The following is a 23035-nucleotide window of genomic DNA, read 5'->3' as shown; positions in this document are numbered from 1 at the left end:
CATACCTAAATTACTACGATGGAATACAAACGCCATCCAACTTTTACAGCCCGGAGTAAAAAACAACAAGAGATATCTAATGCAATCCATGCAAACATTTTCAGTAGTATCACAACCAAGACTGCAGTCTTCCACACACCATAGAACTCCATAGGATGTACTTCAGAGTAAATATGAACAGAGTTTCCATTGCCAGTTAGTTGAACTTCGTGGGATAAGTTAGTGACTATTTCAGTCCTCCTGATTTCAGTGGGAACTACGTTCAGCTGACTGACTGTTAAACCTGGAGTAAGAACTCAGTGATATTTACTTCTTAATAGGCAGGTATAGGCTTGCACTGTTAGTTTGGATCCAGCTCTTTGTCTTTAGCCCTAAGAGTCTTCATTGTTGAGGAATTCCACAGTTTTTCTAAGGAGTGTGTTCTCTTGGAACTGTTCTTACAGATATACAGTTGAATATAAATTCTTTATTATTGGAGAGAAAATGTAATTTATTTAAACTTTGGCTTAATTCAACCACAGTTAATTACATTCAGCACCAATCAATGATGTATATATGGCAAGCATAAATGTGTGAATTAGCCCTATGAACTGGAGATTTAAAGGTGGTTTTCCAGTGTTCAAACAAGACATTAACCATCACTACAGAGATAATTGAGTTCTTTTAAACTAGTATATGTGAATATTGTACTTTGTTGTTCTATTGCCAGACCACAATTCAATTAAAGTGTTTTGGTTAGCATAACAGTGTTGCAGTTGTATAGCAGATTTCTGGTTGCTTTATGTTGTCACAAGGAAAATATAACTTATGATCAGTCATGTGGATCTTCCAGAAAATGTCAAATTGGAAACTTTCCCACTTCCTTAAATTGATGGAGATTTGATTTAGCATATTTAGTTGACTTACTAAACAAAACTAAACATAAATTATTATGTTAATTTTTCATCCTGTAGAAATATTTGAAAAGTTTTTCCAAGAGACGAAAGTAGTTAATCGGAAATATTTGATTAGGGGGAAACATTAAATAAAACACATAGTGTGATTTACATGAAATATACCATCAGGATCAAAGCAGAAGAAGAGAAGAGAAGCAGGGCTTTTCCATTGCAACTCCTGAGAGATCAGCTGTCTTTGACTCTATCCAATTGTCACCTAGCCAGCAGCCATTTTATCAGGCTACCTAAAGTGTCTCCATCCCAGTTTGTTGTAAGAACTGAATTTGACTGAGCTTGCTTTTTCCTTATGGAAACAAAAGTGAAAGCTTTACTTGGACATTTTAATTGGAATGCTTGTAAATATTTTAAGACACAGCAATTCAATAGCACAAACTTGTATTACATTATTTAGATTTTAAACAGCATGATCCTATGCAAATTTAATCAGAAGGAAGTCCTACTGAACTCATTGAAGTTTACTTCCTAGTAAGTGTGTTTTGGTTCATAGCTAAAGGAGAAAAAAGAAGGTGCTGAACGTACTAATTTTAGCATGCCTGAAGAATTTTGCAAAAATATATGCTTCCTAGGAATAGGTACCTAGTTATTACAAGTTTGATTTTTGATTAGTTCTGTATCTATTATTACAGTTGCCCAATTTAACTGGTATTGCATTCATTCGTTATGTTACACTTAGCCTGTTCAGATGTCACCCTAAGCATTGTTGTTCACCTTTCTGAGTGAACCATGGTGGCTTAGTGTCATGGGAGTGGAACCCCGACCATGATGGCTTCTGTAACTACCCAGAGGGAATCACCCTCTGCAGTGGGATTAAGGGGCCCCAGGGTGGCTTACTACGTTGTCTTCCCCCCCTCCTAATTTTACTATGTCGTCTGTCAGGCTTCCCGTGGTCAAAATGATTGTTCCACAAAAAAAAAAACACAGCAACCATAGGGATGGCCACCTAGAGTGGTCAGAACTTCTGGCAAAACTCTAGCCAGCATGGACTTTCTCAAGATTGACCCACGCTAGTTACAACATCCAGCACGACCAGATTCCCACTGCGGTGGCCGGTTGGGATACATAGGCCATAGCTAGACCTAAGGTTTATCCCTGGATCATCCAGGGGTCAAACCTGTTCATCTAGGTGACACACAGGGGATCCAGTGCTCAGGCAGGGGTGAACGCTGGATGATGCCAGGATAAACCTTAGGTCTAGCTGTGGCCATAGTTGCAGTGGTGAGAGATGAGAGCCTAACCATGGAGCAAGGAGAGATAAGGGAACCATGTTACACTACATGGTTCCGTTGTCACATGACAGACGATCGCATTGTGGTTTTGTTAACTCGCTGCTCCATAGTTCCCCTAACTACTCCCCACTCTGTAGTTCCCTGCATGTGTGTGTGAGCAGGCCCACTGTTTCATAAAGTTAACTAGTAGTTCTAAAAGTGGTCAATGTTTCACAGAAAAATATAGTCATGGAAAATTTTGAAACCCCATTTCACTGATAAGATTTTTTCTGTACAGAGCACAATGGGGGACTTATGGATATATTCAGCATAGTCTGCTGAAGAAAGGGCTCAGCAGGTATAGTTGTTAGTGAAAATGTATTTTCTGACTAGTACCAAGATAGTAGGTTAAAATAGAACATACCACTTAAGGGCTAAACATTTCTTGAGTGTGCACTGTAACCTTATTGGCCCTAGTTGCAAAATTGTATCTCTTGTCCATAAACAAAAGAACAGCTGGGGGCAGGGAAACAGCAGTCTGGCAAGTTGTAAGCTTTGAACATACCTTGGCAGTGCAATGTCCATGCGCATCTGAGCAACGTACTAGACATTATTTTAATGGGTTCTCAAGGGACTATTCCCCTTAATTAATAGATAATTATCATATTTTATTTTGTGATGGAAAATAGCAGAATAAAGTTTGGGAATTTGAATAAATTGGTTGAGGGTTTGCAGGGGATCTGTTATCTTCTTTAATAGAAACTGATTGCTATGCATCAAGTAAACTTTAACAAAGAGGCTTTTTTCTGTAATCTCTCATTTATAGTCATTTAAAGTATTAGAACAGTAGGGGGCATACGTATATTCAGAAAAAATGTGTGTGTCCCCCCCACCTCCCTGGTTTTAAATCTGGATTGTGTAGGGAGTATTTCTAGACATCAAAAAGCTTAAAACATTAAATGCAACTTAAATCTGAATGTATTTCAAAGGGAATTGTCTGTTTGAAGAATAGTAAATGTTGATTACATAAGGGTCGCTGGATATATTTTATACAGTCATTTGTTGAAAAGGACTAACTTGGAGGTATGCTTCAATGGCTTTTCCTCCATGCTAAGTGGGTGGACTACTGAGAAAATTCTTAGTTGGGATATGGGAAAGGGTACAGTCAGTGGGAAGGATTTTATTGTTAAATAACAAGACTATGTTTGTTGCTATATGTATTCCATTTGTACAAACACTTAGTGCTATATATGTATGCTCAAAACAGGTGCTGGCCAGCAGATAGTGTTGAATTTAGATTTGGTAGATCATCATTTGAAATTCAGCTTTCTGGGTAGTCTTAAACACTGACTTAAATTATTCCCCATTTTGAAATTTCTTTTATTTCCTGAACAGTCATGCATACGACTGTTTTCTATAATGATAAAAATATACTGGTTTGAGCTAAATGCAGTTTCTATAACCTAAGAGCATAATCCAAATCCTTTGGCCATGCAGTCCACATGCATTGCAAAACTGGAACCCAAAATGGAGATTTATGTTTGACTATCTTTGTACGCTAAGTAAGAACACTTACTTGAAGACTAAGGCTGCAATCCTATGTATAAATATTTGGAAGCAAGTCCTAAAGTGGGACTTAACTCTGAGTAAATGTGTATAGACTTGGGCTATACATGTCCAGATCTTTCCACAAATTAGGGCTGGTAGTTACTGGGAAAAATAGCATTAAGATGATAAGTAAATGTGCTGTTTGGTAAAATCATAAATACTAATATTTTGAGGCTGTGAATACATTACAGAGGATATAAAATAGGAGCACAAGATCACCTGTGTTGGCTATGTGGATAAAATCCTGATAACATACATCATGGAATCTCATGGATCCTAGCACTTACGAAGATGTGCTAGTTGGTCAATCCAGTAGGAAGCACAGGATAATAAATATAATAATAAATATAAATCTATGTGTCATTTTTATCATGCTTAATCTCAGAAATCAGTTTAGATTTTTCACTAGAGAATCGTTTTTAATAAGCCATGATATAATTGTACAGTCGTGTGAAAAAGAAAGTACACCCTCTTGGAATTGTGTGATTGTACATATCAGGACATAATAACAATCATCTGTTCCTTAGCAGGTCTAAAAATTAGGTAAATACAACCTCAGATGAACAACAACACATGACATATTACACCGTGTCATGATTTATTTAACAGAAATAAAGCCAAAATGGAGAAGCCATGTGTGAAAAAGTAAGTACACTCTTACTGCTTCCATAGGAATTAAGATGCTAAGTAGCAGACAGGTGCTGCTAATCAAATGCCTGTGATTAATTGACCATCAGCAAGTATGACCACCTCTATAAAAGCCAAAGTTTTTTCAGTTTGTTGGTCTGGAGCTTCCAGGTGTGTGTTAACACAATGCCAAGGAGGAAAGACATCAGCAATGATCTTAGAGAAGCAATTGCTGCTGCCCATCAATCTGGGAAGGGTTATAAGGCCATTTCCAAACAATTTAAAGTCCATCATTCTATAGTGAGAAAGATGATTCAAAAGTGGAAAACATTCAAGACTGTTGCCAATCTTCCCAGGAGAGGACGTCCCAGCAAAATCACCCCAAGGTCAGACCATGCAATGCTCAGAGAAATTGCAAAAAACCCAAGAGTTACATCTCAGACTCTACAGGCCTCAGTGATCATGTTAAATGTTAAAGTTCATGACAGTACAATTAGAAAAAGACTGAACAAGTATGGTTTGTTTGGAAGGGTTGCCAGGAGAAAGCCTCTTCTCTCTAAAAAGAACGCGGCAGCACGGCTTAGAACCTTGTGATGTAGATTAGGCTAAGGCTCAGTGACTGGCCCAAAGTCACCCACTGACCTTTATGGCCGAATGGGGATTTGAACCCAGGTCTCCCCATTCCCAGTCCAGCACTCTAACCACTACACCACACTGGCTTATTTAATGTATACACTGCTATTCTACCAGAAAATGGCACTCAAGGCGGTTAACAACTAAAAACAGCATTTAAAGTAAATACATAATTAAAACTATCACAGAACAAAATATTAAAACCGCAACAATAAAAGTAAGTTCGAATAAAAGAATAAAAATAAAATCAGGTTTTAGCTGCTTTGTGGTGTGGGAAACAGAAGATAAACAGTGCCTGGCTTGCAGGGCTCCCAGTTCCAAGAGGCTGCTTCTCTCTGGCAGCTTCCACCCATGTGGGGATCAACTTGTAGATTCCAGGCCCATCCACATCCTGCCAAGCAGAAGTTAGAGTTAAGTGTGTTATTGTAGCCGAAGGACAATAAAGTGGCCATGCTTAAGAGTGGGTTGCCACCATTTTTTCTTGACAGAGGCTGAGCCCAGGGGAAGTGGATGGGGATGTGCTAACTCTGGTTAAAAGATCTTGGCCCTTTCTACACCTAAGGGTTATCCCAGGAAAATGGAGGGATTGTCCCTGCCTGCTCCTGGGATCCCCTGTGTGGTATTTGGATGCACAGGAATGATCCCGGGATATAGGGCTGATGTAGACATGCCCCTTGTTTCAGGCATTATTTCAGTTATATGTTGATGTGCTGTCTGTGACCAAAAGGGGCTAAGAACATTTAAAATAAAACTACTTTTTTCAAGATTTTCATTACTAACTTGGTTTAGTCCAGTAAAACTTTAAGATACCTTTGGTGGCTGAGCAACTCTTGGATTTTTGCAAGCTTAGTTAGATGTGTGTTTTTCACTTCCTCAAACTAGAGGATGATCACAGAGGTGAACAGTAGTGTTGCCTCAGGGCCTGTTGATGAAAGCTGAGGTCATAGAAAATCCAACTCCCCACACAATACTAAAAGGCAGTGGGGCCAGGGAAGGGAGGGGATAATATTAAGCTTTCTCCTGAGGCAATCTATTTTAGCTATTGTAAGAAGCATAATATTGGATTAGATTTGAGTGTCAGTTGTGCAGGGTTTGCAGTGCCACTTACTGGATTACTTTACTGTGAAATAAATGAAATCTACTAGGTCTCATATAGCTGCTTCTCTTCTAGGTTTATGTCTTTCTCCATATTTTTAGATTGTCATTCAATTTGGCTTGTTCCTCCATATAGCTTTAAGATCCCATTTTTTAAAAGAACATAGTTGCCTAATTATTTATTCTAGAACAAAGTTTATTTGTATAAGTAACAGGCTGTTGTGCATGAAAACGTGCTTTTATTGAAAGTCTGACTAGTGACTGATCAATACTCTGACCAAATTCTTGAGAGCAGCCAAATTGTAGCAACAACAACAACAACAATAGCTCCGGCTATTGGGCGGTATAGAAATGTAATAAATAAAATAATAATAATAATAAATAATAATAACAACAACAAACCCAAAAAAAGGAAAAAAGAGAGAAAAGTGCCTTGTGGCACCTTAAAGATGTATTCTGGCATGAACATCTGTAGACTATAGTCCACTTTATCAGATGCATGGGATTTGCAGGGTTTTTGTACAGTACAAATAGGGGGTGGGGAAGAAATTATATACAGCAATAGGACACTGTTAAGCGTAAGAACATTACCTAGAAACAATTTAACACTGGCCTTTTTGTATATAAATCAGATTAGCTGTCTTGAATTTGGTGAGCCTGATCGACTCAATCCTAAAATTGCTACAGCAACAAAGAAGTACTAAAGCGGGGATGTACCAGCTGCTGCACCAGCACAGTGTCACAAGCTGACATTGTAGACATGTTATTTTGATGCTGCAGATCTGCTGGTGTAGCTTAGGGGCAGGGTTTCACATTTTTGGGCCTTACATTAATAGTTATCGATTATTTGTGGCCCCGCTAACCCATTCCCTCCCAGTGGGAGGCCACTCTTCTTTCTTCTGAGTTCTTTGCAGTTCAGGAGAAGGAAGGGGCTATACCTCTGCCTTCGTTCTTGGCTTTTGCAGAAGGGAGGCAGTAAAGCACTGCTTACACCTGCTATAGGTATTGAAACAATAGTTTGAAATGGGTTTGCAAAAAACACAGTTATTAGAGATTCAACTCGGAGCTTGATTCCGTGCTTCGAAAAATCAATTTCAGGTCAATTCGGAGGCTGTCCACCTCAACTTATATACTGAGCCCAAGCTGATATTTGGAAATCTGAGGCTTCGTGCCTCCCATTGACTATCATGGCAAATGAAAAAAAAAAAACCCCAACAACCTACCAATAACTTCTTTTCCTGTGTGCCAGAAATTCAAAATATTTGAAAGCAAAATACCCCCCCCACTGAATAACTCTCATGTGTTATATAAAAACCACCTTAGCCTTACTAAAGCAGTTATACCCAGAGTTAATCAATAGTAAACTCTGATGCGTATTCTTTTTGATGTTTTGCTGAAAGTGAGGAGAATTTGTGACCCCTCAAGGCGGAAAACCTAGAAATGTAGAGATAAACTCTGCAGGCTCTTTTTCAATGACCTGTAATAACCTCTTAAATTTCAGCATTGTGTTTTCAATATAGCAAATGATAATGGCCAGACTGCTTAGTTTGTTGGATCTGAAAGCTTTGGTGCAGAGCTAGAACTTTCTTTGTTCATCTGCTCAATATAGTTTCTCGTAATGTCATTATACCCTGTCACCAATGTGATGGGGGATCCACATTATTTCCTGCTTAAGTTTCTTTACTGCTATTGTTTCTAGTAGGAAATCTAGTGTACTAGCTAAAAACCTAAAATGAATGTTTTTCTGACAGTAAGATTACTCTGACAGTTAAAATAATTTTGAACAATTTCTAATCTTAGACAGTGATCTTTCTAGGAAGAATTTGGAAATGATTCAAAGAAAGTTATCAAGAGACATCTATATAATGTAGTAGTATTATGGGTTTGTATCTTTATGATATGCACACATGTGTTGACTTTAAATCACCCATAGGTATACTGCTCAGTTCAGATGTTCAAATACCCAACCTCAAAACCATGATTTGGGGATCAGGAATGTGATACATTCTTCTTCTTCCTCACCTTTTACATGCAAATTCCACCTTGCTTCCATGACTTTTGATAACTCTCATTTGCTTGATATCTTAATTAAGCATCTGGTGAGCGATAACCAAGAATTGCCTGCAAAGCATGATTTGGTGGGCTTAAAACCATTGTTTGGAGGCAATTCTTGGTTATCGCTATTTGTGTATGAGAAATAAGGAAGTGGAAAGGAAGGCTGCATGAGCCTGTGGACACATCTGCAATCTTCACCCTATAGTTTGGAGATTGCTATGTTTGCCACTTGCTAACACAACCTGAATTTGATTCTTCATAGATCTGTGCTATCAAAGACATGCAGTTGCAACTGCAAATTGTTTCCTTCTTAGACTAAACTAGTGCTTATGAAGTTTGGAACTGGGGTAAGTTCAGAAACTAACTTCCTCAGTTTGGAATTCCTGGGCCCATTATGAGTTGGGCTCGCACCAGCCAGCTATCTGAGAAAAACAAAAGGGAATAGGAACAATTGATTGGAGGGATGGTTGCTGACACACCCATATAGGTCTCGTCATTAAGGCCTGGACCCTTCAGAGCATGCTCAGGTGTCTCTATTGTGCTGTGTTGCATGAGAATGATAGTTTCCAGTGTCTTGCAATGTTCAGTGAAATGGCAAGGGATCATAAGAAGAGCCATGCTGGAACAGACCAAGAGTCCATCTAGTCCAGCATTCTGTTCACACAGTGGGCAGTCAGCTGTTGATCAGGAACCCACAAGCAGGTCACGATTGCAACAGTACCCTCCCACACATGTTCCCCAGCAGCTGGTGTACATAGGCTTATTGGGAGAGCACATTTTGCATGGATAAGCCACCAGGTACAATCCCTAGCATCTTCAGTTAAAAGGGAATCAGATAGTAGGTGATGCAGGAGCATTCTACATGAGCCCTGCTGCCAGAGGGGTATAAGTGGAGTAATACTCTAGGCTATGATAAAGCAGTTTCCTATGTCCCTATGGAAATTACATTTGCCACATAACCCGGTATGTGTCCATACCTTAATGATGAGGTATGATAATGATAAAGGCTGTTATCACCAAGTAGCCCTTTCTACTGTTATCCCCCTGTCCTGTCCCACCTTCATTTCACAAAGTAAATTTGCTTGGCAGGAGTTTGGGGATGAGTTCCCCTGAAGCTTGGCGTTTCTGAGCTTTTTCAGAAAACTTTCCCCACTAGAGTAATTTGGGAGAGATTGCTTTCAAGCCAAGCAATTGGAATCCTGTAGCGTAAGTGCTTTTAGGATAAAAGCCCTTGATTATTATCAGAGTTGCATGACATCTATTTCCAGTGACTTAAATGTAACTCATTTTGTTTGTAAAGGGCAAATAAGCTCCGCAAAGTTCTATTTACAAGAAAGAGTCTTATGACATCTTAACAAGAAACATATTTATTGTGGCATTAACACATTTTATTTATTTATTTATTTTTCTACTCTGCCCAATACTAGACTTTTTCTGGGCAGATTACAAATCTAAAAGAATAAAATGCAATATGAAACCATATAAGATAAAAGAATGAAATACAATATGAAGTTGCAAGATGTACACAGTGAAGTGGATGAACATACTTATGGCACAGACATTGTGCTACTTGTATCTCAGCAGCAAGGAATGATGTCTGTACATAATCAATTAACTTTATATTTAACATACACAATAATGTTAGCTAGGCTTCTAAACTAAGATGTATTTGTGAACGCACATTTCATGGAGCCCCTAAGTATACTGCTTATATTATACTGCCAGAGATCTTTGCAGTTGACATTATGTTTGTCATTTAGCTATCTTATCTTTGCCAAAATAAGCAGTGGCTACAATGATATTAAAAGTACTTAGAAATAATCACCCCCAAAATTATTCTGTTAGGACTAAAAGGTGGTACTTGCAACTGGATAAATCAGACTGGGATCCCTCATCTCACCTACAGATGTTTTTAATACGCTTAACATTATCCAATACCAGTAACCGAGGTAGTCTAAATACCACAGCAGGGACTGATTAGCTTTTTCAGATCACCGCCTTTATTTGCTGTTTGCAAAGAAGCTTAATCCAGTGCTGGAGATCAGGCTTCCTGCTGTGGTTTGAGGTAGTTTTCTCTTATTCTTTGTGTTCACAATAGCAGAAATTAGGGAGGGGCTCCTCCTGTTTCTGATTGAAAACCTCAAAATAGCCATGACAGCCTCAGAATATGGGTGGGTTTTTCATTAATCATTTTAAGTAAGTGTGTGTGTGTATATGTGTGTGTAGTTGGTTTACTTCCATCTTTGTGAAATTGCCTGCTGCCGGCACCATTACCAAAAGGATTAGGTGCAGCAGTGCATACAGTTAGATTCTGTAGTTAGCTTAAGATCTGGAAATATGGGCATCTGGAAAAATTAAATATATATTACAGTCCATTGGGTTATATTGTATGAATTCTTTTTGAATTCATTTTGAAATGTTTTGTGATTCAACTTTTAACAAATTCTTTTTTAAAAAATTAATACTTTTATTTATTTTCCACAAAAACAAGACACATAACAAATTTTAATGAACTAGATCTTACAATAAACCATTCATTTCTCCTGTTCTTTTTAAATCTTATTCAGTATTTTCCTGTATATTTTCCTGCAGGAAAAGGTAAATAGTTATTTCTGTGCAGTGTTGTTTTTCAGAATGTATCTGTGCATAGAACAGTGGGGGACATTATATAATGTACATTATAAAGTGTCTCTAAACTAATCCAAGAGGCCGTCTCCTTAAAACTGCAGGGTTCTGTTGAGCAATATCCAATGTTGCCCCCTGCGCTAGTGGACTCCACCACTAATGCAATGGTAAGCTAGTGGTTCCTGAAGCAAGTGGAAATAAACTGAAATGCTTGTTCCTGGAACAGGGTAGGTCAGTGGAGTTTTCATAGCAGTATTGGATACTGTCCTTCCAATGGAAGTCTTCTCAGAATTAATTGCTGTACTTAGATTGGTACTGACTGTACCAAGACAGAGTGCAAACAGTGAGATTTCACTTATCTATAGAATAAGTGTTTCTCTTACAAACATGTTACATTATAGGAAACCCAGTCAGCAAGTATTATCAGCTCTCCCCACACCAACCCTCATTTTTCTTGGTTTGTTTCCACATTTCCCAATAAAGGGATTCTAAAAGTGGCATTGTCCTCCCAGTTGTCATCTGTCACTTCCTGATTCCGTTGCTACTCAGATGCATATAACCTAATGCACACTGCAGTGTATGAACAGAAGGTTTGTAGGTTTTAAAGAAAGTACTCAAATGTTTCAAGAAAAATAATACTTTTGTAAGTAATTTGTCATGTAATATGGATTCCTCTGAACACTTTTCTCACTGTCTCAATTTGATTTGATTTTTTGAAGCTGGAGAAGAATACAGATATAATTATGCCACTATTCCACTATTGTTGCATTTTCTCCCCCAATAGAAGTGAAATGTTCTTTGTGACAGAGTTAGCTGTGTTTTTTTGTTTTGAGTTCTTCTAGTAGAACCTTGCAACTTTTACTACTCAAAAATAATTCCCTTTCTTTGTTTCATGAATTAGAAACAATGAGGAAAAGCTGAAGTCTGCCCAGGCCAGGTGTTTCTTGTTGGCAGCCTGCTCCCTAATGACTCTGGCTCTCATACAGCAGCTGCCTGCTAGTCTCTTTTGTATGGCCTATTGTTGCTGCACACCCCTCGTTAATACACATGCTGCCCGGGGCAGACCCTGAGAATGACATCAACTTGCTTCTCTTAGAAACCTACAAACCTGACGCAGGGTGGGGAGGTTGCCTTGCATCTGCCTGGCCAACTAATTGTGAGCCTTTTCTGGCCTGTGATTGGTTGTTGTTCTGCTCAGTAATAGGTTAGCAAAGACATTGCTATTCCATCTGGTCAACCATTCATTGTTCTGCTTGCCTGCCTGGAAGTTTGCAGCTGAAATCGTATTAAGGAGTTGCTTCTGGAACTGCTGCAAAAAACCAATATCTGTGTACTTTCTAGTTAACGTAAGTATTTGGACTTGTCTTTACCAGGGATTATCCATTTTTACTTTTCTGACCTGCCAGTTTGTTGTTCTGCATCCCAAATAAAAGGAGCATAATATATGCCAAGAGTGTTTCTTTTAAAGAAAAAAAACTGTAAAAACTGCAATCTCTCTCCCTCACCAAAACACTTTTAAATGTGTTATTTAAATTTGATATGTTCAGTGAAGAAATAGAAGAGAAGCAAGAGTGGTACATTGCCAGAAGCTTGGAAATGGCTAATGGTCAATGAGAATTTTTCATTGGAACTGGATATATATTTGACAATCTGACATCCAGCAATTAACAGACCTTGGGAAATTGTACTTTTGTTTGGTAAAACAAGCAGCTGTAAGGCTGGGAAGAACTTCAGTTATATTTATTTAGGGGATGAATTAAACTTCACATGACTTCATAATGTGCATTGTAGTCAGGTTTCAGTCCAGCTTCTTTAAAATCAAAGGGTTTTTTTGCCATTGACCTCAGTGGACTTGGTGATCTCAAACCTGTATATTTGTGTGTATGCACCTCTGTGTGTGCATATGTAGGATATATGTATGTCTGTGTGTATGCACTTGTGTACGTGTTGAGTCCTTCTGATTTACTATTTATATTTTGAATTCAGACATTAGTCTGAGAGATATTTAACACTTTATTCTTTGAGCCAGTGCCAGAGTTCCTCTAAAGAGGTGGGGGAGAGATCTTCCTGTATCAGTTGGGAGGAAAAGGGGCCACATAAAAGGGTTAAAAAGAGGTTTGCATTTCTACCACATGCCCTATTGTGTGAACATATGCATAAGTCTATTGAAAGTTTTCAGAAGATGGGCAGGCCACCAGTTGCTGGTCTCCTGCAGTTCCAGTAGACATCTGTTGCCCCAGAGCATTAACCAATCTGTTCAACGGCACATCTTTCCTTTGTTAGACTGAGGGCTGTTGTCTGCATCACACTCTGAAATACAATGGTAATTAAATACTCAAAAAAGTCCTGCAACAGATATTTATTACATATTCATTATTTTGATTTGCATTATTACAATGTTTTAGCCATTTATAACACTTGCCACATATTCCAGTTTTAATTAAACTTATTTAAAGCTTGTGTGATCTCTTAGTCCCCCAGCAAAGCATCTCATTTAAAATATACTAATGATATTCTTAATGTTTATGATGTACTGGGATGGATTACTAGTAAGTCTAGAAAGCACTAGATGAGATAGGCCAGGCAGTTCTGACACACAGTTCCATAGACTTATTTGGTATTATTAAATGCTAACGAGTACATTATAAAAATACTTTCCTGGCTCAACAGTCAAAGATGATAACTGGGCAACTCAACTTAAATATTAAATCAACCTTTTATTGTGCATCACTGTAAATTCATGTCAGGTTTTCAGTAAGGCCTCTCAATACATGCTTAAGGAGTAGTACCTAATATTCTCCGTTTAATATATGGGCAGCTGATCCCACTACATTTATTTGTTGTTTAAGACACAATCCTATGTGTGTAGATGGGGGGGAAAGTCCTACAATTCCCAGCATTTGCCAGGGTTGTACCCTTAGAGGTTTATGGGATGTACTATATTTGTACTATTTAGTGTGCATCAGATGTTATTTCCCAAACCTGACAACTTACGGACCTGTAGCTGAAAACTTTTGTATAAATCACTCTGCCACAGTTCATGAAAAGATAAAATATATAGGTGTTGAAATACAGATATGCTGGTGAGAATGTTATATTGGAGTCATGTTTTAGTGCACTCCAATAGATTATTTTAAGACTGTAATCCTAAACACACTTACTTCCTAGTAAATCCCATTGAACTCAGGGGAGCTGAGCAAATGTGCATAGGACTGTGCTGCAGTAAAAGTCTTAACAACTTTATTAAAGTGCTATGCTTTTCTCATTTTGATAACTTTAAATATAGATCATTTCTTCTAGATAATGTTCATAATATATCAGTGTCTGATCCTAAGTGTAATTTTAAATAAATTCCATTATAATTAGTGGGATTTATTTCCAAGTAAGTGTGCCCCTGATCTGAGTGTAAGCTTTGTGTGCAAGATGGGTCTGTTGTCAGTTGTAGTGCTAGTATGTGTTTTAGCTGTATTAAATATACATATGTGCAACTCTAATTATAAAGATCCTTGTATAACATCTGGTTGGAGCTCTGCAAATTGTATACATTGGCTAATTTGTGCATGCCATTTTTTTTATTGAATAGTCAATGTTGATTCACACTTTCTCTTATAAGGTTGCTGCACATGAAACCTCTTTAGCAAAAAGTTATTTCGCTTCCTTTTCTAGTCTAGATCTTTCTTACTTCTGCTCTATATACCACACTTATGCCCCAATCAGAAATGTGTTACATGGAAGTAAATCAACTGAAATCAATGATAGTAGCTTCCAGGTAGTGTTATTTTCATTGCCAGGGCAGCATTTTGAAGTGCATGGATTGGTGAATGGCCCATTATCTCAGTGTATTCCTAATACATTACTTGAGCCAACCTAAACTTTTCAGTCTAGTTAAAAGTGTTGCCCATTAAATATACTTCCTCAAATCAGAGCAGATTGCAGGGTTTGTGGAACAATGATGTCGGAGCTTCCAGATTGGTTTGGCAGCTTCATTGTTCTCCAAGGGTATACCAGACACACTTAAGTCCCCGTCTTTTTTCATAGGCTTTGTTCGTACCAAATTATTCTTGCACTCTGCTAGCATTCATGATAGCTTGTTAAAGGAGCGCATCCTAGCAACGAAAGGCTGGTTGCTTAGCAACATAGCTTTCCATAGGTTTTTTTCTTGTTTAAGATACTTTTTGGTGGTAATTTTATGAAGGCCGACAAAGTGTGGGTTTTGAACTGTATTCTTTTATTAGGATACTGTTGTGATTTGGTAGTGGCAACGGGCTACAAGTGAATTGCAGTAGTTAGTAAATCACCAAGTTGTTCAGCTTTACTTCCTGAATTCACCATGTATTTGGACTGTAGCATTGTTTGAATGAACTTGAAGATTGTTATTTTTATAATGTCAAGTCTGTTGGGTTTTATTGTTGTTAACAAAAATTGATATCATCTTAACAGGCATTATTAAAGTTGTATATCCTTTAAATGAAATTGGGATTTCCATGAAAAAGGCCAAGATAATTTTTTTGTAAGAGACAGAAAATAGATTAGACAGGCAAATTGCTTTTGTCGTTCCATACTTCAGACTATAGGGTACAGAATGGGAAAGTTCGGTATTGCCTAACAAAATATAACTTTGCAACCAATTCTTTAAAAACTGCACAAAAGGGCAGGTATAGAAATCTATGAGAGGAGAGGAGACAAAGCAATATTAGCGATAAGAGTTACTAAGTTGGGATGAATTAGGCATCTTATTCATTTTAACATATTTATTTATTACATTTATTAGTTGTACTATGATGGCGAACAAGTGAAACAATTTAAAATTGTATATCCAGTAACAAGCCACTCAAATGAATTCCACATGTACTTTTAATTTTTTTAATTATTTGTTTGGACTCCCCCCCTACACAGAGGGTTGAATCCAGACCTGCCCATTCTTAGAGTAGACCCATTTAAATCAATGGGACCTGAATTAATTGTGACTAATTTAAGTACCATTGATTTTAATGGGTCTGCTCCAAGCCTGACTAGGTCTGACTCCAACCCATAGATATTGAATCATTTTGTGACAGAAGTGTACAGTGAATTTAAAATTGCTTCTACCCACCCTCAGTCTTTAGAACAGGATGAACTATGCATCTAAAAGCTTTATGTGAATAATTTAAAACCCATTTTTTTTACAATTTCTTAAATGTTTTTTTTTGGGGGGGGGGGCTGTATTTTGTATTTATTGGCCCTAATTCATTGTCACTTGTATGTGCGGATCTTCTGTTGAGGAAAGAAGGTGCCTGGAATAAGCCTCTTTCTCTCCTGACTCACCCCCAGTAATCTGTTTTATCACCAACCATCTACTGCACCCATCTATTGCACACACAAAGCACCCTTTTATACATATGAGATCCCATCCAGAAGACAGAGCTGTTTTTTATTTGCTGATTGCCATTTCTGAATTGGGAACAAATGGCTTTAATGTGTTTTTTTGTTTATATAGATGTTGAGCCATGTAAGGGTACATGGCTGGAAGTTATAGGGCTTTTTTCCTGTCCAAACATGCATAGGATTGAGCCTAAATGGCTTTGCAGTTGGGGTGGGTAGTGGCTTTTTAAAAGCATCTAGTGTGCATAGTCTTCGTCCCCACAATGGACATTCTATTTGGATTATCAGGTGGGTCTGGTGGTGAGATGGTTTTCCAGTGTCTGGGTGGACCCAATCCTGTTCCCTCTTTTTGTGTGTACACAGCTGAAGCTTTATGTGATCTATCACCTGAAATTAAATTAATAATTGCACAACAGCAGTTGGAGGGTTGCAGCATTTACAGCCACTGAGTTAATTTTATTTGCAAATATGCCCTACTTGCTGACAGTGCTTGGTAACGTTTATGCCACTTGAGATGTCAAAGTCAACATTTAAGAATGGGATACAATATTATTTTTCTGGCAGTGGCAATTATGTCAGAATTTCAAGAACAAAGCCAGAATGGTGAACTATAAATCATCTTAAATATCTTTTTGTGTAACATGTGGCTTGTTTCCTTGCTCTGTGGCTTGTGAAATCTGGAACCATGTGAACACCATTCATCCTTGGTACTGTGCCCCTTGTTCTCTCCTATTCTCTGCTTTTATAACACCATGGTCTAGATTCTGCAGATTGATGTAGCAGGAGCTTGTGGGAGGAGGAGGGAGTGCAAAGATTCTGTGGAAAGTAAAAGAAGGCCATTGATGGACAATATGATACTGTAACAAAGAGAGACTTGGTTAGACAGTGTAAGTTGGCTGAAGTTAGTTTTATCAGAATGCTTAAAGAATGTGGTAGACATTATATACTATTTGAAGAACTGTTGTAAACATGCCAACTAAGTGTCATGTATTTACAGTTTTATGATGGCCATTAAATATGTGTCAGGACTTGATATTGATTCAGAAGAAAATTGAAAATTCATATTTAATTCTAAATAATATTCATAAATTTCTGGTGCCTTATAGCAGTGTATGCTTTTAATAAATTTTAGTTCTTTCTCTTATGATATATTCTCAGTGAGTTTGTATTGTAAGTCCCGGTGATTTAAAGTAGTAAATACTATTTGGTAAGCTGCCTCATTGTTGAAATAATAAAAGGCTTTATTGGATTGGTGACTTGACACCTGGTTGAAAGCCTATTCAGGGGTCAGAGGCCAGCATTAATTTGGCAAAATTTCAGAAGTTTGACAAATACGTACTTTTACCAGTAATGCAAATATACATTGGACCTTTCACACAACTGAGTTCTAGGTAGATTTCACTGTGAGCTGATTTGATAGTGTTTTGCATTTAACATTATGAAGGGAAATAAACTAAATCTGAAGAAAGTTGCAAGAAAAGTTCTAAATTTAGCATCTCTAACTAGTTCTAACCTTATTATTTCTTCTTTAGGAATACAGGATACTTTATATTCAGGAATACAGGAATATCAACAAAGTGGAGTCAAGTACATGCAGCAGCTTCATGGGCTTGAAAGATCACTTGGGGCATGACCTAGGCCACCTCTATGAGGACACCGCAGAGACTCAAATAAGTGCAATTGCACCGTGGTCAATGGTAGAGAAACCAACAATGGATAAAATTAACTCTAGGAAGGAAGATGCTAACAAGGAGACTTCTGAAGAAACTGGAAGTTCCAGTTGTGATTCGGAGGAGAGCACAAATTCTGATAATGAATCAGAACGACCAACCACAATTGGAACAGAATCAAGCTTCTTACCTAAGACTCATAGACAACTCTGCAGGTCTCCTTGCTTAGAACCACATATATTAAAGCGCAATGAAATTTTGCAAGACCTTAAGCTAGAGGAAGCTCAGATAGTGACTAAAGAAATTAAAAAACCTCCTGACGTGGTGAAAGAATATCAAACCAAACTGGAGTTTGCACTTAAGTTAGGTTACTCTGAAGAACAGGTTCAACTTGTCCTGACTAAGCTTGGTACTGATGCTTTAATCAATGATATACTGGGAGAACTGGTCAAACTTGGAAATAAAACTGAGACAGATCAGAGTGTAAGTAACATTAATGCCAGCTTAATGCGTGAAGCATCTTCTGTTGAGTCTCAGAGATCTGACTCTCCCCTTCAGGAGGATGTGCCAGTGGATGATGATAACCTGAGACCCATAGTTATTGATGGCAGCAATGTGGCAATGAGGTATGTTCCAGTAGAATAATATTCCTTGTATATTAGATTTAAATTGTAACCAGTTAGATCATAAGTTTTATCTATGATCACTCTTCTGTTATTCATGCATATAATTGTAGTGTGATGCTCGCAAAATGGAGTTAACCCCAAAATAAAATAAAACAAGTAGAATAATAAGCAAATGGCAATATACTTCAATACTTCAGGAAGTTATAATACAATAGAAGTTCTTAAAAGAGCTAAATATTCAAAGAATAAAACTATTATAAATAGGTAAGTTTGAGAGATTCTTAAATCCTTAGTCAACTTCACTAGCATAGCAGTATCAAAACATCTGATGCGAAGTGGACTATTAAAAGTATTTACGAACATTAAGGCTATGCGGGTAGTCTTCAGAAGAATAGCTTGGTGGGCAGGGGCAGTGGAGGAAATAAAATGCTTATTGCAACTATCATGGGAGACTAGCCTATATACAATAGTAACAATAAAACTCAATCTTGTACTCATTTATAAAAGCCTGCCTTCTGAACTCCAAGGTGTGTTTTTTTAACAACAAGGAGACATAGAATGCCTAAATGCAGAACAGTATACAGCCTGGAAAATCATGTTGACAAGTATATCTTACTATAGAGAGTTAGCAATCTATCCCAGATTAGGATTTTGAATTCCTCTGTTTTAGAAAGTCATGTATGCCTAACCAGAGAATTTGTGGTCCAGTTCAATATAAAGTGTGCTCAGAACTCACGAAGGGATCTCCTCAGTTTCAAATGCTATGTAGTTAACTATTGCCATTGCTTTTAATGTGCATTACTGTTTTGAGAAAAACTGTTAAAATATCAATATAATATATTTGCAAGGCTTCATTACAGGATCTTCAGGAACATACATTCTTTCCAAACTTAGCCCTGTGAAAACAATTTAGGGGAAATTCATATTAATTAGAATTTACTGAACTTCTTCAATGACCTCTAGTTTTACGACTAGCGTTCATGTTAGTTTGGTGGTGTGGGAGACGCAGCAGAGCTTTGATGTGCACTGCCAGGAAAAGTCCCAGGCCATGCAGAAGGAACCCATGCTCCTGCCCATGTATGTCAATGTCATCTCTAGAAAATCTTGGTTAATTCTAGCATGGGAAGGATCCATAACTTGGGCTCCTCCCAAGTGGCCGTTTCTCATACTAACTTGAGGCTCCAGAAGGGCTGATGCTCCTGCAGCTTTCATGGTGCCTGGATATTGTGAGTATGGTTCCTAAGGGGAGACCTATTACTGAATATTCTTAAATGAGTGATCCCTTGAATTGGTATCTTCCAAGGTTACTGGGAAGCTTTAAAAAAATTCACTATCACCTATGAGATCCCATAAACTGAACATGTAAGTAAAGGAATATTGATGACTTTAGTTTTTGATACTTAGAGAAAGATTTATACAAAAGGTCTAAAATGAGCTATTTTGTTACCTACTTACTAATATATATATATATATATATATATATATATATATATATATATCACCCAGTAACAAAAGGGTCTCTGGGAGGTTTGCAGTAAATGTTAAAACCATGAAGTATGAGCCCCTTGGAGTAAGGATGTACATAGATGTTGCTATATAAATAAGAATGTTGATGGTGATTTTTGAAGATTATGATGTTAACCTAAAACAGAATAAAAACAGCAGTGGAGAATAACAATAGTTCAATGAAGATTTATTTATTTATTTATTTATTTTATTACATTTTTATACCGCCCAATAGCCGAAGCTCTCTGGGCGGTTAACAAAAATTAAAACCATAATAAAACAACCAACAGGTTAAAACACAAATACAAAATACAGTATAAAATGCAGTCCCCTAACCTTTGTAAACCGCCCAGAGTGCTTCGGCTATGGGCCAGAATATAAATGTAATAAATAATAATAATAATAATAATAATAATAATAATAATAATAATAATAATAAAAAAATATTGTGTCCTTAAAATGTGAAGATGCCCCTTACAAAACTGATAAAAAACAACAACATATAATAATGAAAAATTGGGGGTTTTATGCAGGTTATGAATGGGATCCAATATTAAATAGAATGAACATTGTTAAGTGTATTTCTTATTTTTACAAGAAGATTATCCAAGATAATGCTTGATATTCCGTACTGCTAAAAATACCACAAGGGCAATAAAATATCAGCAGTGAGTGCAGAAGTTGGGTGTGCATGCTGAGACACATTGAGCAAAAATATTGGCTCAACAGAGATGTTTTCATACCACTATTGGGATATTCAAAACAAAATGTAACATGCTAGGCAAGACGATGATTGGATGGTATATAGTTATAGAAAATACTGATTTATACCTCACAAAATTTATTTATTTATTTATTACATTTCTATACCGCCCAATAGCCGGAGCTCTCTGGGCGGTTCACAAAAATTAAAAACATTCAAAGTATAAAACAACAGTATAAAACCATAGTACTCAATCCAGACAAGACGGAGGTACTGTTAGCGGGTGGTTCTTCTGTCCGGCGAGGTGATGTTTGCCCTGTCCTGGACGGGGTTGCACTCCCCCTAAAGGATCGGGTCCGTAGTTTGGGGGTGCTCTTGGATCCAGAACTGTCACTTGAGGCACAGGTGAACTCAGTGGCAAAGAGCACCTTTTATCAGCTCAGGCTGATATACCAGCTGCGCCCTTATTATTATTATTATTTATTTATATAGCACCATCAATGTACATTGTACTTATCTGGACAGAGATAGCCTAGCTACAGTTATCCATGCTCTGATAACCTCTCGTTTGGATTACTGCAATGCGTTATACGTGGGGCTGCCTTTGAAAACGGTCCGGAAACTTCAACTGGTGCAAAACAGGGCAGCAAGGTTATTAACAGGGACTGGCCGGCGAGATCACATTACGCCAGTCCTTTTACAACTTCATTGGCTGCCAGTCCAGGTCCGGGCCCAATTCAAAGTGCTGGTATTGACATTTAAAGCCCTAAACGGTTTGGGGCCAGGTTATCTGAAGGAACGCCTCCTCCCATATGTACCTACCCGGACCTTAAGATCATCTACAGGGGCCCTTCTCCATGAGCCCCTGCCAAAGGAAGTGAGGCAGGTGGCTACTAGGAGGAGGGCTTTCTCCGCTGTGGCACCCCGGTTGTGGGACGAGCTCCCCAGAGAGGTTCGCCTGGCGCCTACACTGTACTGCTTTCGTCGCCAGCTGAAGACCTTTTTATTCACTCAGTATTTTAACACTTAATTTTAACTTAAATTTAAATTTTACTGTTTTAACTCTGTATTTTAATCTTATATCAACTTTGCTGTGTGGTTTTATCCTGGTTGCGCTTTTTATATTGTATTTCATAATTGTGTTTTAACCTGTTGGGTGTTTTACTGTGGTTTTAATTTTTGTGAACCGCCCAGAGAGCTTCGGCTATTGGGCGGTATAAAAATGTAATAATAAATAAATAAATAAATAGTACAAAATACTATATAAAAGCTCAACCAGATAAAAACAGCAGCAATGCAAAATTACAAATTTAAAACACCAAGTTAAAATTTATTTATAGACTGTTAAAATACTGGGAAAATAATAAAATAAAATAAAATAAAATAAAATAACCCCATAGAGCCCCATTTTATGACATGTGAATGTTTTCAGAATATTAGACTAAACTGCATGAATGTGAGTGATTTCTGTGTTCTTCTGGTCCATTATGCTAAAGCTAACTACCCAAGCCATAGTTTGAGTTTCAAAACATACAGGTAAACCATAGTTTAGAGCTGCTTATCTATGTTCATTTTGCATTTATTCATTACTCCCATTTCTATGGTGTAGCTATGGTGTGTCAATTCAGATTCATCCTAAACCATAATTAGTACAGCCCATAGTTTGCAGATTCACTTCAAATGGTTGCCTTTATGTGTATGTTTTAAATTGATAATCTGTATCATCTTGAAGTCCTAAGGTCTAAGTAATAGCAATATTAGATAACAAAAATAAATATCCAGTTTATAATTCAACTAAAATCTAATTAGGGCTTGGGACCACAATACCGGATGGCCTCTCCCAACATGAACCCACCCATACACTATGTTCAACATCTAAGATCCTCCTCCTAGTGCCTACTCCAAGGGAAGCTCAGAGGATGGCAACAAGGGAGAGGGCCTTCTCTCTGGTGGCCCCCCAATTATAGAACAATTTACCTGATAAGGCCCGCCTGGCGCCAACATTGTTATCTTTTTGGCGCCAAGTCAAGACTTTTCTTTTCTCCCAGGCATTTAACAGCATATGTTGAGTTTTAACTGATTCCAGAACTATTTTTGGCCTGGCTGAGAGTTTAAAATTGTTTTAAATGTTAGCTGTTTTGATGGTTTTATGGTTTTGTGTATTTATTTTTAATGTTCAGTCTTTTAATCTTTGTAAACAGCCCAGACAGCTTTGGCTATGGGGTGGTATATAAATGTAGGTGATGATGATGATACTCAGCTCCCTTAAGTGAGCTTTGCTGATTTATTCTGTTCCGGAAATGCTAGTTACAGCTAGTTTCCAGTTGCACTAGGAAGCACTAGCTTCCTGTTGTGCTAGTGGCCA

General features: G+C 37.6%; 1 protein-coding gene across 1 annotated transcript in view; it reads left to right on the top strand.

Annotated features, from left to right (window-relative positions):
- The window catches only part of ZC3H12C (zinc finger CCCH-type containing 12C), a 53247-nt gene that overhangs the window by 13981 nt on the left and 16231 nt on the right, over window positions 1–23035 (top strand). The window contains exon 2 of the mRNA XM_063127074.1: window positions 17698–18461. Within this exon, the coding sequence (XP_062983144.1) occupies window positions 17770–18461 (692 nt within the window). The 5' untranslated portion in view covers window positions 17698–17769. The remainder of the gene's footprint in view (window positions 1–17697; window positions 18462–23035) is intronic.

This window comes from Elgaria multicarinata, chromosome 5 (assembly GCF_023053635.1).
Source record: "Elgaria multicarinata webbii isolate HBS135686 ecotype San Diego chromosome 5, rElgMul1.1.pri, whole genome shotgun sequence".
Classification (NCBI taxonomy): Eukaryota; Metazoa; Chordata; class Lepidosauria; order Squamata; family Anguidae; genus Elgaria; species Elgaria multicarinata.
This window is presented reverse-complemented; position numbering and strand designations above follow the sequence as displayed.